The sequence below is a fragment of the Jaculus jaculus genome, chromosome 13 (genome assembly GCF_020740685.1).
Source record: "Jaculus jaculus isolate mJacJac1 chromosome 13, mJacJac1.mat.Y.cur, whole genome shotgun sequence".
In the NCBI taxonomy this organism is placed as follows: domain Eukaryota; kingdom Metazoa; phylum Chordata; class Mammalia; order Rodentia; family Dipodidae; genus Jaculus; species Jaculus jaculus.
Window position 1 is genome coordinate 47268619 of NC_059114.1, and position 25934 is coordinate 47294552.

General features: G+C 42.9%; 1 protein-coding gene across 3 annotated transcripts in view; it reads left to right on the forward strand.

The window, feature by feature from the left end:
- The window catches only part of Sil1 (SIL1 nucleotide exchange factor), a 359491-nt gene that overhangs the window by 149344 nt on the left and 184213 nt on the right, over positions 1-25934 (forward strand). For all 3 annotated transcript variants that reach the window (XM_045132285.1, XM_045132284.1, XM_004652447.2), the window contains one exon: positions 12373-12511. In XM_045132285.1, the coding sequence (XP_044988220.1) occupies positions 12373-12511 (139 nt within the window). The remainder of the gene's footprint in view (positions 1-12372; positions 12512-25934) is intronic.

Here is a 25934-nt window from a genome sequence, read left to right on the forward strand (position 1 = left end):
AAAGAATGACTCTCATTGACAACAAAGGGTGAATTTTAAAAGAGAAACTTTATTATAAACTTTTTAGAAACTTTATTATAAGAGAAAGCAAGCTTAGAGAAAAAGTTTATTGCAAAGATGAAGCTAACTTTATTGTAAATATATATATGGTGGAGAGCTGAGGAGATGGCTCGGGTGGTTAAAAGCACTTACTTGAAAAGCCCGATGGCCTGGGTTCGATTCCCTAGAACCTAGCAAAAGTATACATCTGGAATTTCTTTTGCAGTGGCAAGAGGCCCTGGCATGTCCATTTTCTCTCTCTCATTGTTTCTCATTTCTCTTTCCCTTTCTCTCTGCTTGCAAACAACAATAACAACAAAAAAATAACAAAAACAGTAGCACAAATATCTGGCATTTGTTTGAAGTAGCAAGAGACATTGATACACCTCCACACACACAAACAGAAAAAAATGTTTTAAAAAGAAAAAGCAGGGCTGGAGAGATGGCTTAATGGTTAAGGTGCTTGCCTGCAAAGCCAAAGGATCTTGGTTCGATTCTCCTGGACCCATGTAAGCCAGATGCACAAGGACACATGCACATGGATTTTGTTTGCAATGGCTGGAGACCCTAGTGCACCTGTTCTCTCTCATTCTTCCTCTGCCTTGTTATCTCTCTCAAATAAATAAATAAATAAATAAATAAAAATTATATATATGGATTATATATATATGTGTGTGTATATATATGTATACGTATGTATGTATATATATACACACATGTGTGTATATACATATACATATACATACATACATATATATACATACATACATATATATATATATATACATATATATATATATATAAATAAAATTTTGGAGGTAGGGTTTTACTCTACCTCAGGCTGACCTGGAACTCACTATGTAGTCTCAGGGTGGCCTCAAACTCATGGCAATCCTCCTAAGTGCTGGGATTAAAGGCATGTCAGGCTTTATTCTTTTTTTTTATAAAAAAGAAAAAGCAGGGAGAAGAGCTCTTTCATAGGGCGATTCTATTCCATATGAGAGAGGATCCAAAGACAGGTCACCCACTGGAAAGTGAAAGAAAGCTCTGTGCAACAGGGAGGGTCCTGGAAGCAGGTTGTCAGCAAGTTTCTCCATCTTGGGGTTTGCAGGGCTATCTGGCTCGAGAAATAAGTTAATCTTTAAAATGGACTGAGATACAAAGAAGTGGTAGTTCTGGCAAAATCATCAAACCCTGAGAGATGTCCATGTGTCTGCTTTCCAGTGTCTGTTCTTTGCTTTAGAGACTGGGCCAGTGGGGTCCAGCACCCTCCTGCAAGCCTTGCAGGATGAAACACAAGCTGGGTGGGATGGGGTGGGTCACAGAATGGAGCCTGTGAGACTGGCTGTTGTTTCTCTTGGGACCTGTCCTCTCTCCTGAGTGACCCACTTGCTTGTCTCACCCTTAGCTTCTTGACCTTCTTCCCAGTGTCCGTTAGGACCTGCCCTTTCTCCTGAGTGACCAGCTTGTTCGTCTCACCCCTAGTTTCTGGATCTTCCCCAGTGTCCGTTGTTTCTCTTAGGACCTGTCCTCTCTCCTGAGTGACCAGCTTGCTTTTCTCACCCTTAGCTTCATGACCTTCTTTCCCAGTGTCTTTGGCTTTACTATTTTAGCTCTAGCATTTATTTTGACAGTTACATTCCTAAGGCAAGGGCAAAAGACATAAGTAGTCATATTCAAGGCCTCTTTCCTATCAAACAACTTTCTTCACCCTATTCTCTAACATTTTTATGGTCCATAGGACCCTCATGGGAATTGCCAGACTATTTAGGTTTAGGGACTTTTTTTTTTTTTAATTTATTTATTTGAGAGCGACAGACACAGAGAGAAAGACAGGTAGAGGGAGAGAGAGAGAATGGGCGCGCCAGGGCTTCCAGCCACTGCAAACGAACTCCAGACGCGTGCGCCCCCTTGTGCATCTGGCTAACATGGGACCTGGGGAACCGAGCCTCGAACCGGGGTCCTTAGGCTTCACAGGCAAGCGCTTAACCGCTAAGCCATCTCTCCAGCCCCAGACTACTTAGGAATCATGTGGGTCTAAGCTGCCAGTTTTTGTGCACCAAACAATACAGTAGTATGTCGAGTAGAAAGCAAAGGGTCTACCAATCTTTCTTCCCACTATGCTTCTTCCTTCTAAGTCATAACCAGGCCTGACCCTAATTAGCTTAAGATATCAAAAGACTGGGTACTTTTAAGGTGGTATGGTCTGTAGGATTTTTAAAAATCTTTATTAAATATTTATATAATCCTTTCCCTCCACTGGACCTTCTTTTTTCCAACTATTTCCTCTTATTTTTAGATTTTGATTAGCCCTCCTCTACCTTTCCTATTTATACTCAATCTCTTTCCATGACCTCACTTGGGCCTTTTCACCCCCATAATCTGTTAGTCTACTTACATATATACTGTACCATCCTGTTAAGTCCACTCTCCCTCCTTTTCTATTCCCTTTATATCTCCTTTCTAGCTTACTGGCCTTAGCTGCTGAGTTTTCTTCCTACTCACATAGAAGTCCAATCATTTGTAGCTAGGATCCACATATGAGAGAGAGCATGTGACATTTGGCTTTCTGGGCCTGGGTTACCTCACTTTGTATAATCCTTTCCAGATCCATCCATTTTCCTGCAAATTTCATAACTTCATTTTTCTTTACCACTGAGTAGAACTCCATTGTATACATGTGCCACATCTTCATTATCCACTCATCAGTTGAGGGACATGTTGGCTGGTTCCATTTGCTAGCTAATGTGAATAGAGCGGCAATAAACATGGTTGAGCAAGTATCTTTAAGCTAGTGAGACGAGTCCTTAGCATTTATGCCTAGGAGTGCTATACCTGGGTCATATGGTAGATGTATTTTTAGCTGTCTCAGGAACCTCCACACTGATTTCCACAATGGCTGGACCAGATTGCATTCCCACCAACAGTGTAAAGGGTTCCTCTTTTTCCACATCCTCGCCAGCATTCATGGTTATTTGTTTTCATGATAGTAACCAATCTGACAGGAGTGAGATGGAATCTCAACATAGTTTTAATCTGCATTTCCCTGATGACTAGGGATGTAGAATATTTTTTAAGATGTTTATTGCCATCTTTATTTCTTCTTTTGAGAACTCTCTATTTAGTTTCATAGCCTATTTTTTAATTGGGTTGTTCAATTCCTTATTATTTAGTGTTTTGAGTTCTTTGTATGTCCTAGATATTAATCCTCTATCAGATGTATAGCTGGCAAAGGTTTTCTCCCATTCTGTAGGTTGCCTCTTTGCTCTATTCACAGTGTCCTTTGCTGTACAAAAGCTTTGTAACTTCATAAGATCTCAGCGGTTGATTTGTGCTTTTAAAAAAATATTTTTTTTATTTATTTATCAGAGAAAGAAGGAGAGAGAGGGGGAGGGAGAGAGAGAGGGAATGAATTAGTGCACAAGGGCTTCTAGCCACTGCAAACAAACTCCAGATGCATGCTCCCCCGTGTGCATTCAGCTAATGTGGGTCCTGGGGAATCAAATCTGGGTCCTTTGGCTTTGCAGGCAAGTGCCTTAGCTGCTAAGCCAAACCTCCAGCCCAATCTGTGGTTTTATTGCCTGAGCAATTGGGGTTATATTCAGAAAGATTTTGCCAACACCAATATCAGGTATGGTGAAACCACCAGCCTTATTTTTGTTGCTTAAAATTGCTTTAGATATTAGAGGTTTTTTTGTGCTTCCAAATGAATTTTTGGATTGTTTTTCCTATTTTCTTGAAGAATGCCATTGGAATTTTGATGGGGATTGCATTAAATGTATAGATTGCTTTTGTTAAGATTGCCATTTTCATAATATTGATTCTTCTGATCCAAGAACGAGGGGTGTTTTTCCATTTCCTAGTGCTTTCTGTAATTTCTCACCTGAGTGTTTTAAAGTTTTCATTGTAGAGATCCTTCACTTCCTTGGTTAGATTTATTCCTGAGTACTTTATTTATTTATTGATGCAATTGTGAATGGAAGTGATTCTCTGATTTCATCCTCTGTGTGTTTTTTGTTAGCATACAAGAAGGCTATTGATTTCTGTGTGTATCATGCTACATGGCTATAGGTGTTTATCAGCTCTAATAGTTTGCTGGTAGAGTCTTTAGGGTCCTTTATGTATAGAACCATGTCATCTGTACCTTGTCTTATTCCTGATTTTAGTGGAAAAGCTTCAAGTTTTTCTCCATTTAGTATTATGTTGGCTGTAGATTTGTCATAAATAGCCTTTATTATGTTGAGATATGTTCCTTCTATTCCCAGTTTCTGTAGGACTTTTTATCATGAAGGGATGTTGGATTTTGTTGAATGATTTTTCTGTGTCTAATGAGATGCTCATGTGATTTTTGTCCTTCAGTCCATTTATATAATGTATTACACATCAATTTGCATATGTTGAACCATCCCTGCATCTCTGGGATAAAGCCTAATTGGTTGGGACGAATGATTTTTCTGATATTTTCTTGTATTCTGTTTGCCAATATTTTGTTGAGAATTTTTGCATCTATGTTCATGAGATAGATTGGTCTGTAATTTTCTTTTTTCGTTCTATCTTTGCCTGGTTTTGGTATCAGGATGATGCTGGCTTCATAGGAGGAGTTTGGTAGAATTCCTTCTTTTTCTATTTTATGGAAAAGTTTAAGAAGTATTAGTATTAGTTCTTCCATGAAGGTCTGGTAAAATTCACCAGTGAATCCATCTGGGCCTGAACTTTTTTTTAGTTGGGAGATTCTTGATAACTGCTTGGATCGCCATACTTATTATAGGTCTATTTAAGTGGTTAATATCATCTTGATTTAATTTAGGTAGGTCATATAAATCATGGAAATCATCATTATTTGATTTTGTGTATGCTCTGTAGCTTTTCTTGCTGTTGGTTCATAGTTTGATACATAGTGATTTGTAGTGATGAGATAGAGTGCAAGGAACTCTTTCAATTTTCCTCTATTTGTTAAGGTTTGCTTTGTGTCCTAATAATATGGTCTATTTTAGAGAATTTCAATGTGTTGATGAAGAGAATGTGTATTCCATAGGATTTGGATGAAATGTCCTGTATATATCTGTTAAGTCCATTTGTTCTATGACCTCATTTAATCCAGATGCCTCTCTGTTTATTTTTTGCTGGGATGATCTGTCAATTGATGAGAGTGGGGTGTTGAAGTCACCCACTACCACTGTGTTTGGTGTTATCTGTAACCTTGATTTAATAGTGTTTGTTTGATGAAGTTGGGAGCCCCCATGTTAGGTGCATATATGTTTAGGACTGTAATGGCCTCCTGTTGGTGCCTGAAGTCTACCTTGTCAGCTATTAGAATAGCAATCCCTCCTTGTTTTCTAGGACCATTTGCTTATAACTCCATTTTCCAACCTTTCACCCTAAGATACTGTCCATCCTTTGTAGAAAGGTGACTTTCTTGGAGGCAACAAATTGAAGGATCATGCTTTTTAACCCGGTCTGCAGACCTATATCTTTTGGTTGGGGCATTGAGGCTGTTGCTATTGAGAGTTATTATTGAAAGCTGTGTATTTATTTTTTACTTTTTTTCTTGTTTTGTAGTTCTTCTGGTTTTGCCTTTGCTCTCTTGTATTTGAGTATAGTTTGTTTCTTCTAGGTCCCTTATATGTGTTCTTTTCTTTCTCTTCAGCATGGAAGATTGTTTCACGTATTTTTTGTAGAGCTGGCTTTGTCTTCAAATAGTCCTTTAGCCTGCTTTTGTTGTGGAATGTCCTTATTTCTCTGTCTCTTTGAATGGATAGCTTTGCAGGATAAACTAACCTTGGTTGACAATTGTTATCTTTTAGAACTTGGAATACATCATTCCAAGCTCTTCTGGCTTTTAAAGTTTGTGTTGAGTAATCTGCCGTGATCCTGATGGGCTTGCCTTTTCATGTAACTTGATTTTTCTCTCTAACTACTTTCAATAATTTTCTTTGGTTTGAATGTTTGGTAGTTTAATTATAATATGGCGAGGAGAGGTTCTTTCCAGGTTTTATCTGGTTGGTGTTCTAAAGGATTCCTGTATCTGCATTGGCACCTCTTTCCCAATTTGGGGGAAGTTTTCTTCTATGATTTTGTTGAAAATGCCCACTATGCCTTTGGAGTAAAATTCTTCTCCTTCTACTATATGTTGAATTCTTATATTTGATCTTTTCATAATGTCCTGAATATCTTGAAATGCCCATTCATAATCTCCTATTAGTTTGTCTTTCTCTTTATTGGACTGTATTAGCTGGTCTTCTAGTTTAGATATTCTGTCCTCTCTCCTTCATCCATTCTACTGGTAAGATATTTTACAGAGTTTTTTATTTCATTGACTGTGTTCTTCATTGCTAGTAATTCTGACTGGTTTTTCTTTATTATTTGTAGTTTCTTATTTATGTCTTGTATTGACCTATTTATTTCATTAAATTGGTTTCCTGTGTCATCTTTGATTCCTTTGATTTCCTCTTTGACTTCTTTGAGTATATTTATAATCATTCTTTTGAAATCTTTCTCAGGCATTTCCTCTAACTCATTCACACTGGAGTTCATTTCTGATGTATTAATACTTTTTGGTGGATTTATATTGTTTCAATTTTTGGTGTTTCTTGTGTTATAATGTACATATTTTTGCATCTTGAATCATTTTTTAAAATATTTTATTTTTAAAAATTTATTAGAGATACAGAGAGAGAGAGACAGTGAGTGAGAATGGGGACACCAGGGCCTCTAGCCACTGCAAACGAACTCCAGATGCATGTATTATCATGTGCTTCTAGCTTACGTGGGGTCTGGAGAATTGAACCTGAGTCTTTAGGCTCCACAGGCATGCACCTTAACCATTAAGCAATCTCTCCATCCCACATTTTGGATTAACTTAATGCTTGGGTTTTCTAATTATCTGCAGTATTTTTAGATGTATCAATCAATCTGATGTTATATGTCTTCAGGGTAGGAGCATAAAGTGCTAGGTATGGCTCTTAAGACTCTCAGAATATCTACTAAAGTGACCCTAGGTGTTGGGTTTGCCTGCTATGAGAATATTCAAGTAGGCTGAGTGGAGCAAACTACAGGGAGATTCTAAAATTAACTAAACCATGTTCATATTCATGGAAAAAAGAATATTTATGTAAGCATAGGTATTATGACAACCAGATCCTTTATCAAAGTCACAGTCCCTTAAAATGTGTGTTGCCCCACACCCTTAATCCTGTCAACTAGGTTAAGATTTCTGGTCTGTTGAGGGTTCCAAGTCAGCTTTGACTAAGTGAGACCCTTCCCTAACGAATGACAGAAGAGGAAACAAAGGCACTATAAATCAGGAAGCACCAAATGACAAACCCAAAATATAGCTTATTTAAGAATGGCAAATGCAGCCATCCGTCAGATTTAACATATAATTTATCCTGACATGGAAGGTGCAATTAGCACTTCTGATTCAAGCCTATATACCAGGCTTATTTGGTGGGTACTGACATGGTGTAATCCCAGTTACCTTTTGGGATGGTTTTGGTCTCAGTTATGCTGTGCTTCTGCTTGGGTCCCCTTTTTGTCTCCCTTTTGCACTGTCAGTTCAGGTAGGCTGGCTGGGGTGCTGGATCGCTGCTCTGATTGCCTATGCTGGGTGCTGTGTAGGTGAGCTCCTTTCCCCAGGTCTCTGGTGCTTGCTGGCACTTGTGCTGGCGGTGGGAGAGGGGAGGCTGTGGATGGTGGCTGAAGTTCTTGTGCAGATCCTCGAGATCCTCTTCCTAAGGAGCCGCTCCTCCCCTGGTCCCTGCTGTCCTTCCTTTATGTTAGTTTGCGAGGAGGCCCTTGTGAGTGCAGAGTCTTCTCACCTGGTTCTTCCTGCGGCTCAGGCTGAGATTTAAGGCTGTTGCCATGCAGAGCTGGTGCTGCTGCTGTTGGAGCCGCTTTTGCCTGCTTCTTTGGTGGTTTTTTTTGTTTTTTGGCCTTTTCTCTCTTAGGCTGCTTTGGCGTGGTTTATACGTTAGCATCTTAAATGGACGTCCCCTCTTTTTAAAATTATTAAATTATTGTGTTTATTAAATTATTAAATTATTGTGTTTATTGAGGGAAAGGCACCCATGTGGCTAGAGATCCCACGTGGAGGGCCTGGGAAAAAAAGCATGGACGAGCCAATGATTCCCTTTTGCTCTGGTATCATTTTTATTTTTATTTTTATTTATTTATTTGAATGAAAAAGGGGGACAGAGAGACAAGAAAGGCATGTAAAGATTGGGTGTGCCAAGGTCTTCAGCCACTGCAAATGAACTGCAGATGCATGTGCCACCTTGTGCATCTGGCCCTTGTGGACCCTGGGGAATCGAACTTCGTTCCCTTGGCCTTGTTGGCAAGTGCCCCAACCACTGAGCCATGTCTCCAACCAATTTTTTGTTTTGCTGCCTTCTATTACTCATTACAAAATGTTGATGGGCCCAATATATTTTTTAATCTTATTTTATTTTTTCTCAGATTTTTAAAACATTTTCCATGATTATAAAAAATATCCCATGGTAATACCCTCCCCCCTTTCCCCCATTCCATTCTCCATCATATCCCCTCCCCATCACAATAAGTCTCTCTTTTATTTTGATGTCATGATCCTTCCCTCCTCTTAGAATGGTCTTGTGTAGGTAGTGTCAGGCACTATGAGGTCATGGATATCCAGGCCTTTTTATGTCTGGAGGGAGCATGTTGTAAGGAGTCCTACCTTTCCTTTGGCTCTTACATTCTTTCCGCCACCTCTTCCGTATTAGACCCTGAGCCTTGAAAGGTGTGATAGAAATGTTAATCGGTACTTTAGTCACTTCTTTCCAGCACCATGATACCTTCTGAGTCGTCCCAAGGTCACTGCCATCTGAAAAGAGAAGATTCTCTACCCAAAGTGAGAGTAGCATTAATATAAGGGTATGAATATTAAGAGAAGTGCTTACTGGGCAGTTTGATAAGCATAGTATATACACTTAACCAGACATCAGCAGATGTTACACCACTAGGGCTCATGACTACCCCTGTTTTAAGTTTTCAGTGTCAGGGATGTATTCCCTCCCTTGGAGCAGGCCTCCAGTCCAATTGGAGGGCAGTTGGTTTCCGCCATGACATACGTGCCACTATTGCACCTTTTGGCTCATTTGGCCTGGCTGGCCAATTATAAGGCTTGCAGTGCCCACTGAATTCCCCCTCTACTGAATCTCTTATTCTTGCCAACTAGTCTCTCTACTATTTTGATGTTATCAGCTTTCCCCTCATAGAGTATAGGTCTTGTGTAGGTAGCACCAGCCACTGTGAGGTCATGAATTCCATGGCCTCTTTGTGTCTGGAAAACAGTATTGCACAGCACTACTCCTTTTTTTTACTTTTATATTCTTAAAAAAAAATTTTTTTAATTTATTTGAGAGCAACAGACACAGAAAGAGGCAGATAGAGAGAGAGAGGGATGATGGGTGTGCCAGGGCTTCTAGCCACTTCAAATGAACTCCAGATGCATGCACCCCCTTGTGCATCTGGCTAATGTGGATCCTGGGGAATCGAGCCTCAAACTCTTAACTCTTAAAAGTTTTGAGTGGTAACCGGGGGTCACCAACGTCTGAAAAGAGAAGCTTCTCTAACCAAAGTGAGAGTAGCATTAATATACTGGCATAAGTATTTAGAGGGCAATTTGGTGGCCATTATATATCCATTTAGCCAAGCAACAGTATTAGTTTTCCCCCACCCACAGGTCTTATGATCTCTTCAGCCATAGGCTTTAAAATATATGTATGTATGTATGTATGTATGTATGTATGTATGTATGTATGTATGTATATATGTATGTATATATATATGTATGTATATATATATATGTATGTATATATATATGTATGTATATATATATTCTTAAATTTTACTTATTTTTATTCATTCATTAGAGACACAGAGAGAGAGGCAGGGAGAGAGAAAGAGAATTGGATGCCAAGGCCTGTAGCCTTGGCAAACTAACTCCACATGCATGTGTCACTTTGTGCACCTGGCTTATGTAGGTTCTGGGGAATCAAACCTGGGTCCTTTGGCTTTGCAGGATTGTGCCTTAACTGCTGAGCCATCCCTCCAGCTCAGCCATATGGCAGGGTTCACTGCTGGTTAAGACTGTTGATGACTTTTCTTCCCCACAGTCTTAGCTCTTCTAGCTAGTCAACAGGGAGGAGGCCTCAAGCTCAGCTTGAATTTGATTTCTCAGTGACCTGCAGCCCAAGCATGTGGAGTCTTCAGCAATAGGGTCTTACCATCTAATTCTGGTGGGCAACCAAGAGCTTTTAATGTTTTGGGAACACCAAGGGGCCTCCCTGACCAACATCTTCCTGGAAGGTATCTCACTCCTGGCACTGAAATTTTCTTGTAACAATGTCTGGCTTCTGGGCCACTCCCACAGGGTATTTCTGCCCAAACTCTTGCTTTTTTAACATATATATTATTGACTAGTTCAGAAGTAGATTTCCATATGGCTGATTCATAACATCTCTAATTTTGATTAAACCTCCTCTCCTCCCTACCTCCATCCCTTTCTTTGACTCCACTTACACCATTTCACCCCCTGTATTCTGCCCTCTTCTTACATCTCTACTGTGCTCTCCCCTGAAGCCCTTCCTTTCCTCCCTCCCGCATGGCCCTTTCCTAGCTTCCTGGTCTCTACTACTGATTTTTACTCAAACTCACACGAAAATCTAAATAATTTGAAGCTAGGATGTACATATGAGCGAGAACTTGCAGCGTTTGACTTTCTGAGCCTGGGTTATTTCGCTTATCATAATCTTTTCCAGATCCATCAATTTTCTTGCAGTTACTTAGTTTTTTTGAGTTCTTTGTATATTATAGATATCAATCTTCTCTGTCAGATGCAAGTATTTTTTTCCTATTCTGTAGGCTGCCTCTTTGCTCAGTGAACAGTGGCTTTGCTGTAACAGAGCTTTTTAAAAATATTTTTTAATTTTTTAAACAAATTTATTTGAGAGTGACGGGGGGGGGGAGCAGATAGAGAGAGAGAATGGGCGTGCCAGGGCTTCCAGCCACTGCCAATGAACTCCAGACGCATGCGCCCCTTTGTGCATCTGGCTAATGTTGGTCCTGGGGAATTGAGCCTCGAACCGGGGTCCTTAGGCTTCACAGGTAAGTGCTTAACTGCTAAGCCATCTCTCCAGCCCATAGGGCTTTTTAATAGCATGAGGTTGATTAGTGGCCTTATTTCCTGAGCTAGTGGAGTTCTAGTCAGAAAGACCTTTCCTATGCCTATATGATGAAGTGTTTTCCCTTCATTTTCTTCTAGAAGCTTCAGAGTTTTAGGCCTGACATTAAGCTCTTTGATCCATTTTGAGCTGATTCTTTTGCATGGAGAGAGATGAGGATCTAGTTTCATTCTTCTACACATAGATACCCAGTTTCCTGCACCATTTATTAAAAAGGCTGTCTTTTCTCCAGTGAGTATTTTGGGAATTGAACCTGGGTCCTTTGGCTTCGTAGACAACCACCTTAACTGCTAAGCCATCTCTCCAGCCCTCCAGTATTTTGGACATTTTGGTCTAAAATCAGATGACTGTAGGTATGTGGGTTTATATCCATATCCTCTATTCTGTTCTATTGATTTACTTGTGGTGTGTGTGCATGTGCACCAATACCATGCTGTTTTTGTTACTGTGTCTCTGGAGTGTATGTTGAAATTGGGTAAGGTGATATCTCCAGCATTATTTTTGTTGCTCAGGGTTGCTTTGGCTATCAGAGGATCTTTTAAAAATATTATTTATTTATTTATTTGACAGAGAAAGAGGGAGAGAGAGGGAGGGAAGGAGGAAGGGAGAATGTGGGTGCACCATGGCCTCCAGCCACTGCAAATGAACTCCAGATGCGTGCGCCCCCTTGTGCATCTGGCTAACGTGGGTTCTGGGGAATCGAACCTGGGTCTTTAGGCTTTGTAGGCAAATGCCTTAACCACTAAGCAATCCCTTCAGCCCTGTCAGAGGATTTTTATGATTCCAGATGAATTTTAGAATTTTAGGACTATGTTTTCTATTTCAGTGAAAATGACATTGGAATTTGGGTGGGATTGCTTTAAGTCTATAGATTGCTCCTCAACCCCCTCAAGACAATATGGAGTCTTCTGATGGGGTTCTTTTTTATATTTATATTACCTCAAATATGCTAGTTCTGATGCTGACCTTAGAAATGAAATTGCCACTTTCCACATGTGTCTGAGGAGGGGGAACGGGCATAAAGGAAGAAAGAGCCTGTCACCTAAAGCTTTTTCTTCCTGCCTGCCTGGAGGCTTGTAGTAGTGGGTCATATGCTGTTTTCCTTACTTTCTTTCTTTTCTTTTTTTTTCAGAATAAGTTTGCACTGACCAACCCAGAGAAGAGCAGCCCCAAAGAATCAGAGAGAAAGGAGAGCAGAGCAGAAGCGGGGCTGGACAGTGATGCCGTAGAGGTGCTTCACCCAACGGAAGAGTGGCAGGTTCTTCAGCCAGGTATCAAGCTCAGCTCTGAGTTGAAACTGCAAATGTCCTTGGTTCATGAAGGCTGAGCAGCCAGCCATTCCTAGAGTGCCCGCTAGAGTGATGGCTGAGGGGCTTAGGCACCTTCCTTTTCCAGCATAACAGACTGGCACATGAGTACCCTGGCAGGAAAGCAGGTGGTGGGTGGCCGTGCTTTCTGAGTAAGTGTTTGAAAACTTTCTTTCCTTGCACTTCTGAGGCACAGGGGAGGCAGTGACATGTGCCTTGCTTTGCAAATGCTATTTTGGGCTCTGCTGCTCGGCTCAGTGCTGCTGAAATATTGTTCACGGGAGAGTCCTGAGCACTGGTGCGGGCAGGAGTGCTCTGCTGTCAAAGGAACCTGTGCCAAGCAAAAGGGGATGGTCCTGGCCTGATTTTTAAATGGGACGTCTTCAGAAGGGACAATTTTCTAACCCTTTCATGAGCCTGGGTCCAGGGCTTAAGATGTTAGTGAAGATAGCCAGCAACTATGGAGTGTTTACCATATTCAGCTACTGTGCTAAGTTTTTCTTGTGTGCAATATTTTTCCATCATCACAGTAAAAGGGATTTTAAACTTTATTTTCCACTGAAAATACTGAGACTCAGAAAGGTTGTTCTGTGTCGTTCATCTAACTTGTCCTATGTTGATAATCTCAGAGCCTCGATCTGCTCTCCTCCTACTCCTTCCCATTTCCAGTTGTCCTTGGCTAGAGCCCACCTTGCCAACACTTGGGATTATTCTCAGGTGTAGCCTGTATTTTCACCGTGGAAAGGTGGAAGGCAAACCTGGCGGCAGCTGCAGCATAGTTCTCACTCATATTCATCACTGTGTCCCCGCCCCCATGGCTGCTGTGCACACAGGGGTAGCACTTGCCCTGCCAGCCAGCTTTCTGGTTGCAGTATCACTCCTGCTGGGCTTGCATAGGGGCAGCTGCTGCCACAGAAGACTGACAAAGAACCAAAGAAGCCATGTGGGAGCTAATGGTGTTGAGCAGAGGGAAGTGTAGGAATAGAAACATTGGGTTTAGCCAGCCTGACTTTTGTCGGTCTTCTAGCTTCCCTGGGAACAGAGCCCCTGATCCTTGAGGATTTAACATGGAAAGGCTCCTGGGGGGTGGGGAGATGGGGCTGTATCTGTGGGTCTTATGTGGAGTTGTATGCTTTTAAACAGGCAAGTGTCTGGACCAGATGAAATCTATGTTCTGGGTCCCTGCTTCTATTCTTATGGTTGGATCAGTAGCCCTTTCAAAGTTTTGGTCTACATTGCAGCCACAGGGCTGGTGATTCCACCTCTCTGGGCACAAGGGCCTCCTGCTAATGGCTAAAGAGCCCTTGTGTGTGTCCTTGGGGAGGAAGAACCAGAGCCTGTGTGACAAGTAAGAGCTTTTCCAAGAACGGGAAGGAAGCACAGATCTTACATCTAACTTAATGCTCCCTTGACATAACCCCCACCTTGTAGTTTCTCAAGAGGTCCTTGAAAACTTACCTGTACAAAATTTCCTTGAAGATGCCCCAAAGGCTTATTGTGTTGCAACTGAGGACAACACAGTCCTGCCTCTTGGAGGCCAAAGCAGCTGTGGTTCCAGTCGTGTCTGTCCTCTCTCTGAAAGAGTACTTTTCACCTGTTCCTTATTTGAAAGGTACAGCTGGTAAGGATTGGTAGATGATGACAGTTATGGTCTCAGTGCCTGATGTGGAGTGATACAAGGTCTCTATGGAGTCAGACCAGTGGAGGCAGATAAGCCAATCTTGGGCTCCAGTATAAAATTGAGGAGTTTCATATGTCAGTTGTTAGAAAATTGACCTTTTCATGGCATGTGGATAGCTGCCTCTGCCTTCAACCAGGCAGCAATATTTAATCCACCACATTTTGAATGCTACCTGGAAATTTCTAAGACAACTACCTAAAGGTTAAAAAGAATGAAGCCAGCTCTTGAAACTTCTTCTGGTAGGTAAACGCAGCATTCATTTTTTTTTTCTTTTTTTTTTTTTTGGTTTTTCAAGATAGGGTCTCACTCTGGTCCAGGCTGACCTGGAATTAACTATATAGTCTCAGGGTGGCCTCAAACTCTCGGTGATCCTTCTACCTGTGCCTCCCAATTGCTGGGATTAAAGGCATGCGCCACCACGCCCGGCTAGATGCCTTCTTTTGGAGGTATAATTTAGTGGTAAAGAATACTTTAGACTTGGCTGGTCCTGATTTGACTTTTTAAAAAATTTATTTTACAAGCAGAGAGAAGAGAGAGAAGGAATGACAGAGGGAGAGGGTAGAGAGAAAGAGAATGAGAGAAAGAGGGCATGGATGTGCCAGGGTCACTTGCTACTGTAAATGAGCTCTGGCTTTGTAGGCTAGCACCTTTAACTGTTGAGCCATCTCTCTGGCCTCTGGTCCTGATTTTAAATCCTAGTCTTTTTTTTTTTTTTTAACTTTATGAGCTGGTTGTGGTGGTGCACGTCTTTAATCCCAACATTTGGGAGGCAGAGGTAGGAGGATAGCCTTGAGTTCAAGGCCACCCTGAGACCACATAGTTAATTCCAGGTCAGCCTGATACCCTACCTCGAAAAAGAAAAACAACCCCCTGCCAAAACCTTTATTTTTATTTATTTAATTATTTGACAGAGAAAGAGGGAGGGGGAATGAATGGGCATGCCAGGACCTCTACTACAAACAAGCTCCAGACACGTGTGCACCCTTGTGCATCTTGCTAACGTGGATTCTGGAGAATCGAACCTGGGTCCTTTGGCTTTGCAGGTAAACTCCTTAACCGTTAAGCCATCCCTCCAACCCAATCCTAGACTTTGAGTCAGAGTATTACTTTGTAGCCTAGGTTGACCTAGAAGATGCTGTGTAGCCCAAGCTAGCCTTAAATTTTGTGGTTTTTAGGCTGGGCATAGTGGCACACGCCTTTAACCCCTGCATTTTTGGGAGGTAGAAGTAGGAGGATCGCCATGAGTTCGAGGCCAGCCTAAGACTATATAGTGAATTCCAGGTCAGTCTGGGCTACAGCAAGACCCTACCTTGGGGGAAAAAATAAAAGGAAATAAAGCCTGTGGATTTTGTACCTCAGCGTCCCCAGTGCTAAGATAATAGGCATGTACCACTCCACCCAACTCAATTCCTAGCTTTGCTACCTAGGGAAGCTTGGGCAAGTCACTCTGTCCTTCTGCTCTTTGGTTTTTCTACTGATAGCAGGGAAGAAATGTTCCGTGCTGCCTGCTACAGAGGATATTGTGTAGACTAAATTGGGAGATACAAAGTTCTCTACCCAGTGCCTACCATGAAAGCCACTCAGTATAGCTCTTCTTGATTCTCAGTGGTGAATTCTCCACTTTGTACTACCCTTAATCCAATTGTAATATTGTTCGTTTATTTTTATTTATTTATTTGAGAGTGACAGAGGGGGGGGGATATGGGTACACCAGGGCCTCCAACCACTGCAAATGAACTCCAGGTGCATGCACCACCACCTTGTCCATCTGGCTTACGTGGGTACTGGGGAATCAAATGTTGAACCAGGGTCCTTAGGCTTTACAGGCAAGTGCTTAACTGCTAAGTCATCTCTCCAGCCTCCAACTGTGATATTGGATGCCAGGGAGGGAGCTTGAGCCTGCAGCCTTCCTGCCCCTGGGGTCTTACCTGGGGAAGGGGATTTAGAATGTGAAGGAGAAGCTTTCATGGTCATGAAATATGCTCCCCCCGCCCTTCAGCAATGCTTTGGTTGAGGTAGTAGGGTTAAGCACAAGCAGAAGGATTAGCAGAACATCTCCTGCTTGAGTGTCAGAGTCAGCTACAGGGAGATTGTAGACTCTCTTTGGCATTTTTAAAAAGAACATGGTGAGTTTATATTAACTATTATGGGCCACAGTCTTTGTCTCCCAATTCTGTCCTTCTGCCCAAAGGACCCTCTGTCTCTGAAGGGAAGGCTACATGGACTGTTTATCTTGGGGGCTGGGTTCATTTGAAGACAGGCTTTCAGACCACCTGCTTACAGTCTGGCACTTCCAGAAAATAGTCCATTCCCACCAGGGCAGGTGGAAAATAAGGCCTTAGCCACACAGCACCGGAGCAGCTACAGGTCTCTCTCCTGAAGTCTGCCTGCCTCTCTTATTACTGTCAGCATCCTCACCAGGGGCCGCTTGTTCCTGGAAGTGATTTTCCCGGCTCTCTTTCTTCTGGTTTATTTTGGGATCTGCCTCACCTTATGGAGGCACAGCAAGGATTTCAGTGTGGATTTAGTATCAGCTGTTCACAAGCAAGCAGAAGAAAGCTGTTTGCTGGCAAGTCCTGTTGGTTCTGGGCAACAAACTCAGAAATTTGTTCTTGGGCTGGAGGACCCCTGAATTCCAGGATTTTTGTGCCTATGTACTTGTTATTATTGAACACTGATAACAGCCAGCAGCCAGATTCAGTGGGGTTTTTGCTTCCTTGTTGTTTTCTGAGATCTTACTTTGTGCCAAGTGCTGTACTGTACTTATTTATAGCCAGAGATATAGACAATAGCTCATAAGTACTGGGCATTGGCTTGGCCAGGCATCATTGAGGGCAGATGCTGTAAGTATCCTCAGTTTTATAGACAAAATTGAGTCTCAAAGAGAAGAAATGACTTGATCAAATAACCAGTAAGTGATAAAGCCAGAATTCAGACACAAATTTGGTTCTAAACCCAGCTCTTAAGCACTGTGCCATAATACTGTCTTTGTGTTGAGCAAAATAGATGACCCCTACCCTCTAGCAGCATATAGTCTCACAGAAACCCCCGAAAGACTACCAACATGTTTTCGTGTGTGTGGTGGTTTGATTCAGGTGTCCCCCATAAACTTAGGTGTTCTGATTGCTAGGTAGGTTCCCAGCTGATGGAGATTTGGGAATTAACACCTCCTGTATTGTTGGGGTCAGCCTTATGGGTATTATAGCCAGTGTCCCCTTGCCAGTGTTTGGCAAACTCTCCTGTTATTGTCTACCTTATGTGGGCCAGGGGTGATATCCACCCTCTGCTCATGCTATCGTTTGCCCTGTCATCATGGAGTTACCTCCCCAAGCCTGTAAGCCAAAATAAACCTCTTTTCCCCGCATACTGCTCTGGTTTGGGTGATTTCTAACAGTGATGCAAACCTGACTGCAACATGTTAAGTGGTACTAGGAGTGGTATGGCTGGTAGACACCTGACTGTGTGGCTTTGGCCTTTTGGAGCTGATTTTCAAGAGGAATATGGAAGGATTTGAAACCTTGGCTTAAGAGATGCTTTGCAGTGCTCTAAGTACAGCTTCAATGACTATTCTGGTCAGAGTTGAAAGACCTGAATGCAGTAAGGACTATGGACTGTGCGGTTTGGCTTATGAGGGTGAGAAAGAGCTTTGCTTGGACTGAGCTAGCAGTTTGTGTGAGAAGCTTGATGTTATACCTGTGTGTGTGCTAAGAAGTTGTGCAGGGTTGCTTTGCATAGAAATGAACTGGTGTGAGTGGAGGGATATGGCACAGGAAAAAAAAATCTTTGGGTTAACTGCTGCCAATTCAGCTGTAATTGAGAGAGTAAAACCTTTGAGATTGGCTAGCTGACCTGCACTGGGGTAACAGGAAGGATGTAGACTCTTATAAAGGGACCTGTGTACACAAGGAGTATCCTGTTCTTCAAAGTCTGCTTTATTCCCCCACTGGATTAACAAATTGCCACCCTACCTGGTATTGTGGAGTATAAGAAATGCAGGAAAGAGAGGGTCAATGAGTTTGCAACATGGTCTTGTGTTTTGGAAATGGCCATGGGCAATGTGAAGCAGGTTTGCTGGATGCCTGTATGGAGACTCCATGGGGCCATGAGGATGAACTGTGGATTGCAGTGGAGACACAGTGGAGGTGCTGGGACCACGAGATGGCTGCCAAGGAGAGTTGCTGGTCCCAATGAAGTTTTTCAGGCATGTAAGTAGCCTAGCTGGAGGGGGGGAACTGGAATTCTGGAGGCTTGTTGCTGGTTAGGATCTTTGGACTTGGATATTTGTCACTGGTTAGAGTTGTTGGATTTGGACCTACAGAGTTTGGTGTTTGCCCTGTTTGAATCTCATATTGGTTGAATGTTTCTTGGTCATCTTTTGCAATGTGAATGTTTATTCTGTGTCATTATAGGTTTTTTGGGGAAATTTTGGTATTATGGCTCAGAAGATCTTGGACTATAGGGATGTCTGAACCTCATTGGAATTGATATAAACTTATAGGGACTTTTAAAGTTGGATGAATGCATTGCATTTTATATCATGTATGGTTATCAGTTTATAGGGGCCAGGGATGGAATGTGGCAGTTTGATTCAGGTGTCCCCCATAAACTTAGGTGTTCTGAATGCTAGGTTCCCAGCTGATGGAGATTTGGGAATTAATACCTCCTGGAGGAGTGCATTGTTGGGGATGGGCTTATGGGTATTATAGCCAGTGTTGGGCACACTCTCCTGTTGCTGTTGGCCATGGGGTGATGTCCACCCTCTGCTCATGCCATCGTTTCCCCTGCGATCATGGAGCTTCCTATTTGAGCCTGTAAGCCAAAATAAAGCTCTTTTTCTTCCCCACAAGCTGCTCTGGGTTGGGTGATTTCTACCAGCAATGTGAACCTGACTGCAACAGGGTGTCCTAGTCGAAGTATTTGGTGCACAGTGAGCACACAATAATGCGGTACAGCCAGGGCCTTCTCTCTTTAACTGTGAGACTTCAGTGGGACAGTTACAGATTTTATGATGTTGAACCTGCATATACTTCCTTTTGAGCTCTACTGAGTTTACTTAGAAGCTCTGAACCTTAGATTCCTCATCTGAAAATAGGAATCAACATATCTACTTCAGAGGTGATTTTCAAATGAAGAATTAATGTATGTAAGTTGTTTTGCAGAAGGCCTGGCATATAGGACATATTCAGTCAGGGGCAGTAGTTGTTATTTGATAAAAACACTTTTGGTCCCCTTCTTTGGAGACTTGAAGGAGAGGTGGGGGTGAGGAGGCAGCCCTTGTTCTACCCATTTGCCAGCGCTGTCTGTTGGCCCCACTGGGCTCAGGGATGCATAGCCAGGTTCAAACTCATGGGCTGCTTATTGACCTGATCTGACTTCCAGGTGGCTGTGATAGTCTCTGAAATACTGGCATTAGTGCAGAGAGCACATGATGGGAGCACGCAGAAAGCCTGTGGAGGAACATATTCATATGAGGAGGCAAAAAAAAAAAAAAAAGAAAGAAAAAGGAAAAAAAGTCCAAATCATCAACAACTGATGAGAGCAATCCAAGAATTATAGAGTACCAGCCATCTGGTCAGATCATTTCAGATCTGCACGAGCAATAAGAGGGAATTGAATTTTAAAAAGCTCATTTATGGTAGACCAACTACTCTGGTTTCAAGTATTTAAGAGGAGCCTGATTTCCTGCAGGCTCTGGACATCTGTCTGAAGGAGCATGTGACTCTTGGCTGGTGGCTGCAGGCTGTCTCTGCGGGACCTCGGATGCTGCGCGTCTTCAGAGGGGGTGTACTTGTTCACTCTGCCGATCGCACTTGGCTGCCTAAAAATCAGTTCAATTCTGACACTGTTCACTGGGGATTGGTGTCACGTTCCACAAATTCAAGGGTTTCATCCCTTAAGACTATTCCCATTTCAGGTAACCGTTGCAAGTCCCAGGCTGCCTGCACCTCTCACTGCCCAGCTTATGTATTAATTGAGAATTCTCATAGCTCCCTCATTAGGTTTCGTAATTTTGATATTTTACTAAAATATCTCACAGAACCGAGAACAACACTCATTTGTGTTAAACATTAGGGGTGCAACTAAGGGGTGGCAAGGGGAAGAGATGCAGAGGGTGGACTACTGGAGAAGGTATAGGGGTCACTGTCTAGAGCTTCTATGTTCCTTCTAGCTGTGCCACTACCATCCAGCTCAGGTGGAGTTCAGGAAGGTTTCTGAAGCCTTTTGTTTAAGTATGGTAATGAAAATTTCATTAAATATTTTTTTTCTTTTTTCTTTTGTTTTTTCAAGGCAGGGTCTTGCTCAAATTCCAGACTGACCTGGCATTCACCACGTAATCTCAGGGTGGCCTCAAACTCACAGCGCTCCTCCTACCTCAGCCTGCTGAGTGCTGGGATTAAAGGAGTGCACCACCATGCCTGGCAAAATAGGCATTTAAAATTTTATTTATTTATTAGAGAGAGAGAAAGAGGGAGTTAGAGAGAAAATGGATGCTCTAGTGCCTTCAACTGCTGTAAATAAACTCCAGACGCATGTGCCACCATGCGCATCTGGGTTATGTTAGTCCTAGGGAATCAAGTTTGGGTCCTTGGCTCTGCAGGCAAGCGCCTTAGCTGCTAAGCCATCGCTCCAGCCCCAAATAGGCATTTTTGATTAAAGCATTGGCCCTGGGTGACCATTCTTCAGCTTCCCCCCTCCCCAGACATGGTATGTGGGCTGAAAGTTCCAACCTTCCATTCTGGTCACCAGGCCCCCGGCTGAACTTATCTAGACACCCATCACAAGTCACTTTGTTAGCATGAACTCAGTTATGGTGGAAAAGCACTTTTTATTTAGGAAATTCCATGTTTCAGAAGCAACATATACATTTTACATATACCATGGGTTGCAGTTGGGATGAGACTAAGGGTCAAAGCTTCCAGTGCCTTCTACCACTCCCTAGCTCTGTGGTTGAGAGGCATATGAGTATCTTCTGCTAGCCTGGTGACTTCTTACAGGTGACTTCATTCTCCAAGGTGGCCTCCAAGAACTCTCTTCTGTTCCTTCACACGCAGATACATACATACACCCAGAGCCCCTCGTGCAGTGGGTGGGAGCAGGGTTGCCACTTGAGGGCAGTTCATTCCTAAGCCCCTCTGGCTCATTGAAATGGACAAGTGGGACTAATTTGGCTGCCTCTAGGAGGTAGTGGCCTGAGGGAGGGGTTTCTGTTGTATGATTTCTCATCGTGGTAGGAAAGGTGAGGCAGGGACTAAATAGAGGAAATGATAGCTTTGTGAGAAACACTACCTCCTTATTTGGATACAAGTTACTATCAACTTTTCAAGATAGGTGTTCAGAAGAGATTCTTCACAATGTCTTCCTAGCTCGAGGCCTTTCAAGTTTTCTGGGGACTCCCTAAGAACTGAATCTGTTCCTTTCTTCCCTGTATTTCTGGCTCTTCTGCTGCTGCTGCTAGTGCTGCTTCTCCAGTGTTTTCTAAGCAGTTTCCACTCTGAGCACTTGCTTTGCTCCTTGATAATGCAGGTTGACGGTGGGGGGGGGGGAGGCGTACACTTAGAAGTAGGCAGATGCTGGGCCTCATGAGCATGACAAAGTGCTTTGCATAGGGAGAGAAAAGAGGGATGCACTGGCATGCATGAAGGTCCCCGAGGGCTCTGTGAAGGCTGTTTACATTTCTTTGTCCCACAGACACCTCATTTCTCATGTAGATAGGTTTCCTCACTAGCCTCCTGGGGTGGTAGACAAATCCCACAGTCAACCCCGGTGGAGCAGGAGGAGGCCTGGGCGTCGAGGTTTATGACCTCTGTGGCAGCTACTGCCAAGGCTGAGGACACTTGGCTTCCCTCTGACTGAGCTTCACACAGTCAATAGAGCAGCTCTACCTGGGATTGGCCTTCATTACCTGGATGCTGCAGGCCAGCGTCCAGTTTGCAATTTGTAGGTTTGGTGGTGATGGAGAGCAGCTGTTGGCCGTTTTCTTTTTAACAAGTACTCATGTCCTTAATGCTTACCCTAAGGCTCTCATCCTCTTCTTCCTCTGTTCCCATCCACCTGTTCTCTCTGAGGTTTAATTAAAAGTACTTAGCAGAGTGGCACAGACTCAGCTTTCAAAGGTCAGCTCCACAAATGGTTGGGATGAGCAACTTAACTGAGTAGAGTCATGGGAAGTAGCTGTCCAAACCAATCCTAGTTTTCATTCCAGAGAACATGTGCAGCTCTGAATTCCCTTCTTTCTCTAATATTGTCCTCACTCTGCTGGCACAGAGAGGCCAGGCCATCTCCAAAGGGGCTAGGCAGGGGTGAGAATAACTCCCCCAGACTGGCCTGAAGCTGCAATGAATGCCCTTTTCTAGAACTTGTTGCATGTTTTGCAGAATGCTGGTGGTAGTAACTGATTTCTGACTTAGAGATGTTATGTTTGACTAGGTGGAGAAGAGGACAAGGTAGAAGCAAGAGTGGAGGGGAGATTGAGCTGGGCAGATGGCTCAGTGGACAAAGCGGTTGCTGGCTAGTTGCCCAGAGCTCGGGCAGAAGTCACGCTGTGTAGCACTAGTGTAGGCAGGAGAGGAGGTTGAGCCAGGAGACTCTCTGAGAAGCGTGTGGGCTAGCTAGCCTGGCATTTGTGGTGGTGAACCATGAGAAACCCTGTGTCAAACAAGGCAGAAGACTGAGACAACACCCGGAATTGTCCTCTGACCTCCACATGCCTGCTGTGGCACATGTCATGGCACCCGCCTGTACTTACCCACATGAACATGCGTGTGCACACACATTCTCTCCAAAGAGTAGAGAAGAGAGAAAATGAGCAGTAAGTATACTTACTTGGCTAGAAAGGCAAATTATGTTGGAGAATAGTGACGTGGTCATGGGAATTGTCCATTCTGCTAGGAATGGAAACTGATGTGATTCTCAGGAGATGAGAACTAAGACAGCTGATTTCATAGTGTGAAACTAAGTGAAACCTAGGATTCTATCATGGAGTTCAGCTAGTAGGGGAGGAAATAAAGGATAATGTAAAAACCTGGGTTTGAGAGTAAGTGAAAGAAAACTAAAAGATAATCTCTGAGATACCCACACTAACTGGTTTACCTAGGTATGGTAGCACACACCTTTAATTCCAGCACTCAGGAGGCAAAGGTAGGAGGATCACTGTGAGTTTGAGGCCACCCAGAGGCTACATAGTGAATTCCAGCTCAGCCTGAGCAAGAGTGAGACCCTACCTCAAAAAAAAAAAAAAAAAGAAAAAGTTCAAGGTCAGCTTGGGTTAGAGTGAGACCCTACCTCGGAAACTGACCCCCCCCCATTAAAAAAACAAAAAACTGGCTTATTTCATGTTCCCTTTGTTGAACTCCTACAGTAGTCCAAATACAGTGCTTCATGTCTGGGAGCTCATAGTGGTCATGACAGAGGCATATCTGCGTGAGATTATGATGTGGGAGGTTCCCAGACAGGAATGTGGCTATGTGACAACAGAACAGGCCCTGAAGGAGAGACTTCCCATAGGCAGCGTCACTGATGCCACTTGGAGAGAGCTTTCATATGTGTTAGAAGATGGGGAAAGAACCAGTGTAGACAGATTTTAAAATCCTGTTGGGAGGATCACTGATGGGGCAAAGTGATTTAGGTGGCAGATAGAAAAGTCATGACCTCTTGAGTGGGATGAGCCTTAGAAATTAGAAGCAAATGTGGGAAGGAAATAGGGAAAGGTGAGAAGGGTGGAAGGAAACGGAGAAAGCTTCCTTTAGATGTCTTTAGTTTTCTGAGCCTTGTTGAGGGTGTGGTACTGCTCAGGTGATGAAAAGGACTTGATTGTGCAATTGAGGAATGGGAAGCTAGCGAGAACCATCATGGGCAGGTACTTGGAAAACAGGTCAGAACTCACCATCTTCCAGCATCAGAAAGAACCTAGTAGACAACCTGACTTTGTGGCAAGCCAGGACTAGGGGATGTGATGACTTTCTCAAGCAATCTGAGCCCTGGACCATAGTCAGACAGGGCCCAGGCTGGCCTCAAGCTTGCTATGTGTAGCAGAGGATGACTTGAATTTCTGATCATCCTACCTCTACCTTCCAAGTGCTGCAGTGCTGGGGATTGTATCTAGGGTGTGCGTGGGAAGCATTCACTCCACTAAGCTGTATCCTGAGCCCCAGCCTTTCCTCTTCTGAAGGCAGGGAGCATCTTTGGGACTCTTAGAGGTCTCTGACTGGTCAGAGTGGTGGTAACACTCCAATAGCCACTGCTCTTCCACCAGCCTGGGAAGAATAGAAAGGAGGCAGGGCTCTGTAAGCCTTTTGTTATTTGTATTTGTGCTGATTATGTTTCTGCTTGTTGATGTTGGGCTTTTTACTGTTGTTCATAAACTCGGGGGTTGTTGATCTCTTATTTTCCATACTACATCGATTTGAGTTTTATTTTATATCTTTTTAAAATTCCAAGACCAGTCTGTTTGTGGTTTGTATAATACAGTTGTTTGGAAGAAAAGAACCATTTCTTTGGATTAAATTTTTTTTTTTTTTTTTTTTTTTACTTGTTGCCATAATTAGTTTATCAGAGCGAGGGTGAGTTTTTGATGGGATAGCAATGTAGTATACCTGGGTGTGTGTGTGTGTGTGTGTGTGTGTGTGACCTAGGAGGGGTGGAAAGCAGGTTGTTCCTGAACCCCACCCCTGCAGCCCTCTAGATGTTACATGAACATCCTTTTGTGTAATCTTTCTCCCAGCATTACCTGGTTTTGCTAGGTCAGGCTTTTAGACAGAAAGGTTTTTTAATCTTTATTTTTATTTATTTGACAATTTCATGCCTGTATGTATTTTGATCATATTTACCCTTCCATTGCCCTCTCTTGCTCCTCTCCTACTGAACCCCTTCCTCTTCCCAGTTAGTCTTACTTTCATATCCACCCCACCTTTATTTGTGACAAGGAGGTTTTCTTTTAATTTAATTTAATTTTTCTCAAATTTTTAAACATTTTCCATGATTATAAAAAATATCCCATGGTAATACCCTCCCTGTCCCACTTTTCCCCTTTGAAATTCCATTCTCTATCATATCCTCTCCCCATCTCAATTAAGTCTGTCTTTTATTTTGATGTCTTGATCTTTCCCTCCTCTTATGATGGTCAAAATATTTTTTTTTTGTTTTGTTTTGTTTTTTCGAGGTAGGGTCTCGTGCTGGTCCAGGCTGACCTGGAATTAACTCTGTAGTTTCAGGGTGGCCTTGAACTCATGGTGATCCTGACAAGGAAGTTTTCTGATACCCCATGAATGGCGGGAGGTCGGGGTGGTGGGGAGGAGGGATAAGAACCAGTAATTCTAGTTCAGCACTTGAGTAGACAAGAAAGAAAACTTTTTTTTTCAATTTTTTTTTTATTAACAACATCCATGATTATACCCGTGATAATACCCTCCCTCCCCCCACTTTCCCCTTTGAAACTCCATTCTCCATCGTATCCCCTCCCCATTTTAATCAGTCCATCTTTTATTTTGATGTCATGATCTTTTCCTCCTATTATTATAGTCTGTGTAGGTAGTGTCGGGCACTGTGAGATCATGGATATCCAGGCCATTTTGTGTCTGGGGGAGCACATTGTAAGGAGTCCTACCCTTCCTTTGGCTCTTACATTCTTTCCGTCACAAGAAAGAAAACTTTTTAAAAGCCTTCCTTATGCTAAGTGTATTGCACATATTGTTTAAAGGAACCCTTTGC